Genomic DNA, 757 nt, shown 5'->3' with positions numbered 1-757 from the left:
AGCACGTCCAGCCAGCTGCCCAGCAGCAAGCGGATGCGCACCGCCTTCACCAGCACGCAGCTCCTGGAGCTGGAGAGGGAGTTCGCCTCCAACATGTACCTCTCCCGGCTGCGGCGAATCGAGATCGCCACCTACCTGAACCTCTCCGAGAAGCAGGTGAAGATCTGGTTCCAGAACCGACGGGTCAAGCACAAGAAAGAAGGCAAAAGTAGCTCCCACCGGGGCGGAGGGGGCGGCCACAGCTGCAAATGCTCATCCCTTTCCACCACCAAGTGCTCGGAAGACGACGAGGACTTGCGCATGTCTCCGTCCTCCTCGGGGAAGGACGACAGAGGCCTCGCAGTCACCCCCTAGCCCCCAGCACGCCCATCCCTGCTCCCCAGGAACTGTGGCAAGAGCAGGAGAGGGAGTCCTGCCTGCCCCGGTGCTGACATGCAGCCGAAGGATTTTATACTGTTTTGTATAATTGTGTAATTTACGAAGGACTTTCTCGCCTTCCTAGACTCCCGGTCCATGGGGTCTGGTGTCCCGGCACCCTATTGTAAATAAACTGCTCCCTAGGACACCAGGCATTCCCCCGTAGTGCTCCCTCGCTTGTCTCCCCGCAGGCGCAGCCCTGAGCCCGGGAGGCTCCTCGCGGAACTCCCCGCGCACCGAGACAGGGGAGGGTGCTGCGCGGTGCGCTCTCCTGGGGGGATGCTGTCCCGGCCTCCCTCCGGCGACTCGGCAGTGCCCGAAAGCTGGTGGACAAGGAGAG

General features: G+C 62.5%; 1 protein-coding gene across 1 annotated transcript; it reads left to right on the top strand.

Moving 5' to 3' along the window:
• Positions 1-6: 6 nt before the first annotated feature.
• On the top strand, positions 7-354 carry LOC103801158 (GS homeobox 1-like; the record flags this gene model as incomplete). The annotated part of the gene is made up of 1 exon (XM_009073564.1): positions 7-354. A coding segment is annotated over one exon (348 nt), but the record flags the coding sequence as incomplete, so codon positions are not given.
• Positions 355-757: the final 403 nt, after the last annotated feature.

The sequence above is a fragment of the Acanthisitta chloris genome, unplaced genomic scaffold (assembly GCF_000695815.1).
Source record: "Acanthisitta chloris isolate BGI_N310 unplaced genomic scaffold, ASM69581v1 scaffold21984, whole genome shotgun sequence".
NCBI lineage: Eukaryota > Metazoa > Chordata > Aves > Passeriformes > Acanthisittidae > Acanthisitta > Acanthisitta chloris.
The sequence above is the reverse complement of the archived record's forward strand: the minus strand, read 5'-3'. Positions and strand labels throughout refer to the sequence as shown.